The sequence below is a fragment of the Pundamilia nyererei genome, unplaced genomic scaffold (assembly GCF_000239375.1).
Source record: "Pundamilia nyererei isolate P.nyererei 1_Seehausen unplaced genomic scaffold, PunNye1.0 scaffold00295, whole genome shotgun sequence".
Lineage (NCBI taxonomy): Eukaryota > Metazoa > Chordata > Actinopteri > Cichliformes > Cichlidae > Pundamilia > Pundamilia nyererei.
In genome coordinates this window covers 529,828-532,271 of record NW_005187696.1, presented here as the reverse complement: position 1 = coordinate 532,271, position 2,444 = coordinate 529,828, and the positions used below count along the sequence as shown (strand labels likewise).

The 2,444-nt window shown below is 41.8% G+C and overlaps 1 protein-coding gene across 1 annotated transcript in view; it reads right to left on the bottom strand.

Moving 5' to 3' along the window:
• The window catches only part of LOC102193924 (carnitine O-palmitoyltransferase 1, liver isoform-like), a 56,274-nt gene that overhangs the window by 50,215 nt on the left and 3,615 nt on the right, over positions 1-2,444 (bottom strand). Inside the window, exon 2 of the mRNA XM_005750999.1 lies at positions 332-474. Within this exon, the coding sequence (XP_005751056.1) occupies positions 332-472 (141 nt within the window). The 5' untranslated portion in view covers positions 473-474. The remainder of the gene's footprint in view (positions 1-331; positions 475-2,444) is intronic.

The window sequence follows — 2,444 nt, the reverse complement described above, 5'->3', positions numbered from 1 at the left end:
ATGTGTCATAACTATTTATTTAATTAATTAATTCCAATTTTAATTAAATATTGCCACATTTAATTAATTATTTAATGGTGTATTTAATTATTTCATTATGGCAGTCCTGGCGTTCTATATGTGCCACCCATTCCACCTGGAGTCTCCTCCAAGCATTAAACATTTATGGGATTCTCATACCTTTGTCCCCCCCCAACAACAATTATCAAACTAGTACAATTTTGCATTTTGAACATTCTAATGAAATAAATGCTTTAAATGAACATTAAACAACTTTTTTTTTTTCAATAAATCGTACACAGCCTGATTAGTCTGGGGTTGTGATGCTCACCCTCACGCGGCTGACTCGCTTCTTCCAGGATCGTACTCCAGACAGGTAGATCTGGTTCAGCGCCTGGTAGGACAGCTGCAGATCGATGCCCTCTGGTGTTATGGTGAACTGGAATGCCACTGCCTGGTGGGCCTCTGCCATTTCTATGGAAACACAAGCACAAATGTGAACACCAAGAGGAAGCGGTGTTTTGTTTACTTCTTATCTGATCCAAAACTAAACTCGATCTCTGCAGCCAGGAAACCATCATGACTTTGACTGTGATTGTGGAGAAGAATGTGAGCGATTTCAGATAAGATTTCATAACCTGTAAATTTTTGGCTTGCTTTATGAATGAACAGCCAATTTGATAAGCCTCAACGTAGCTCTCTGCGCGATATTGTTACACTAATTGAATGAATCATTGGAATGTCGTTGTCTCACGGCAGCCCCATGCACACAGAGTACATGCTGCTTGCTGTTTGACTAAACCTGCAGTTGCATAGTCTGTTTCAACACTGAACTGTGTAAACAGCAGCCACCACGCCGACATGTCTCATCCTCAGTGAGCTCCACGCAACACATTTAATAACTTCAGTGGCATTTCTGGAACAGGCTAGATTTTGGCTTGTATAATTGCATATAACTCATCCTTTTTCTTATCAGACTTAAATTTCTGACCAGGATTTGGCAAGTCTGAGCAAATACCATCGTGCCTTCAGCAGCAGACAGACAGACCAGGTTTAACTGGAGGAACACGAGTCTGACGGGCAGTTTCACTGGAGGACTGACTAAATACTCTGAGTCACCGCTGCTCCTTGTTAGCGGAACATTGAATGACATCACTGGTTTCTCTGATGTTTTTTTGGAGTAAGGGTTCTGTTGAGGGGCAGGAGAAGAGCCTGGAGGGGCCACATAGTTGCAGACTAACAAAGTTTCAAGTAAAAGATGGTGATCCAACACCCATGAAGTTACAGAAAGCAGGCAACACACAATCTTTGAAGTCACGTTGCAGGGAGCGTGTTTGTGTTATTGCTTCCTCTTCTCACTGCGCAGCCAAGCAACTGATTGCCACACATTTCTCACTTCCAACAACTATTTCTCTGCTGGTGTGTGTGAACGTGGGAGGGGTGGATGTGGACAAGCAGACACTGTCTCACAATGAGCGCAGTTGCTGAAACTTTGCCCGAGGACACAGAACTGTTGTGTTCTCGGGAGGACGGATGAATGATCTGGATTCCTCCATAACCATAACTTGTGAACCCAAACAAGGTTTAACTGCCTTGTTTAAAAGCCCCACAGTGCTGGATTTCATTAGTACAGAGGTTCAGTCTTGCTTAAATAATAACTTGTGAGAAAAAAATAAATATTGGTAGGTGCTTTAATCTTCAACTGACAATATTTTGTATGTGTATTTGCTGACTAACTTAATAACTTGTCCGATATCGGTTTGTAGCAGCTAGTGCTGGGCGATATGGAAAAAATATTTATCACGATATGAATTATTTTATATCACGATAACGATATATATCACAATATACCACCTGACCTGTGGTCATATGGAAAGTATGCAGTCTGTAAACAGCGAGCGCAGAGGGTGGAGTCAGTGTTAATGAAATGGATGGTTATGCTCATGTAGGACTGCGCATCTCTGCCCGTCCATAGGTCAGTCGTCAAAGCATAATGCACAACACTGCAAACATCCTTCTCTTCTTTGGCCCGGCATGCGTCATATAAGCGAGGCAACTCGACTTTACTGAAGTGCTTACGACCGGGCATAACGTACCTCAGATCAAGGACTTTGACGAGGTCATGAAAGCTGTCCTTCTCAACTACATAAACAGGGGCCATGAATTTACAAATGTAATGCGAGACGGCTCCTGTGGTTTTTTTATGGCGCTTGGACGTTTTCTCATAAGAGCCTTGTGTGAAAGACTGCTATTTCTTCGGCTGGCTATAGTTTTTCTTTTCCCAACTTGCTGCAAAAAAAACAGCATGTGCATCAAAATAAACGATTTCCAACAGTGTAATTTGAGTTCTAAGCATCCCAGAAATGATACAGAAACGCATAAAGTCAAACATAACTTTTAAAAACACCAGTATAGGCTTATAAGGCCCTGAAGGTAAAAAAAAA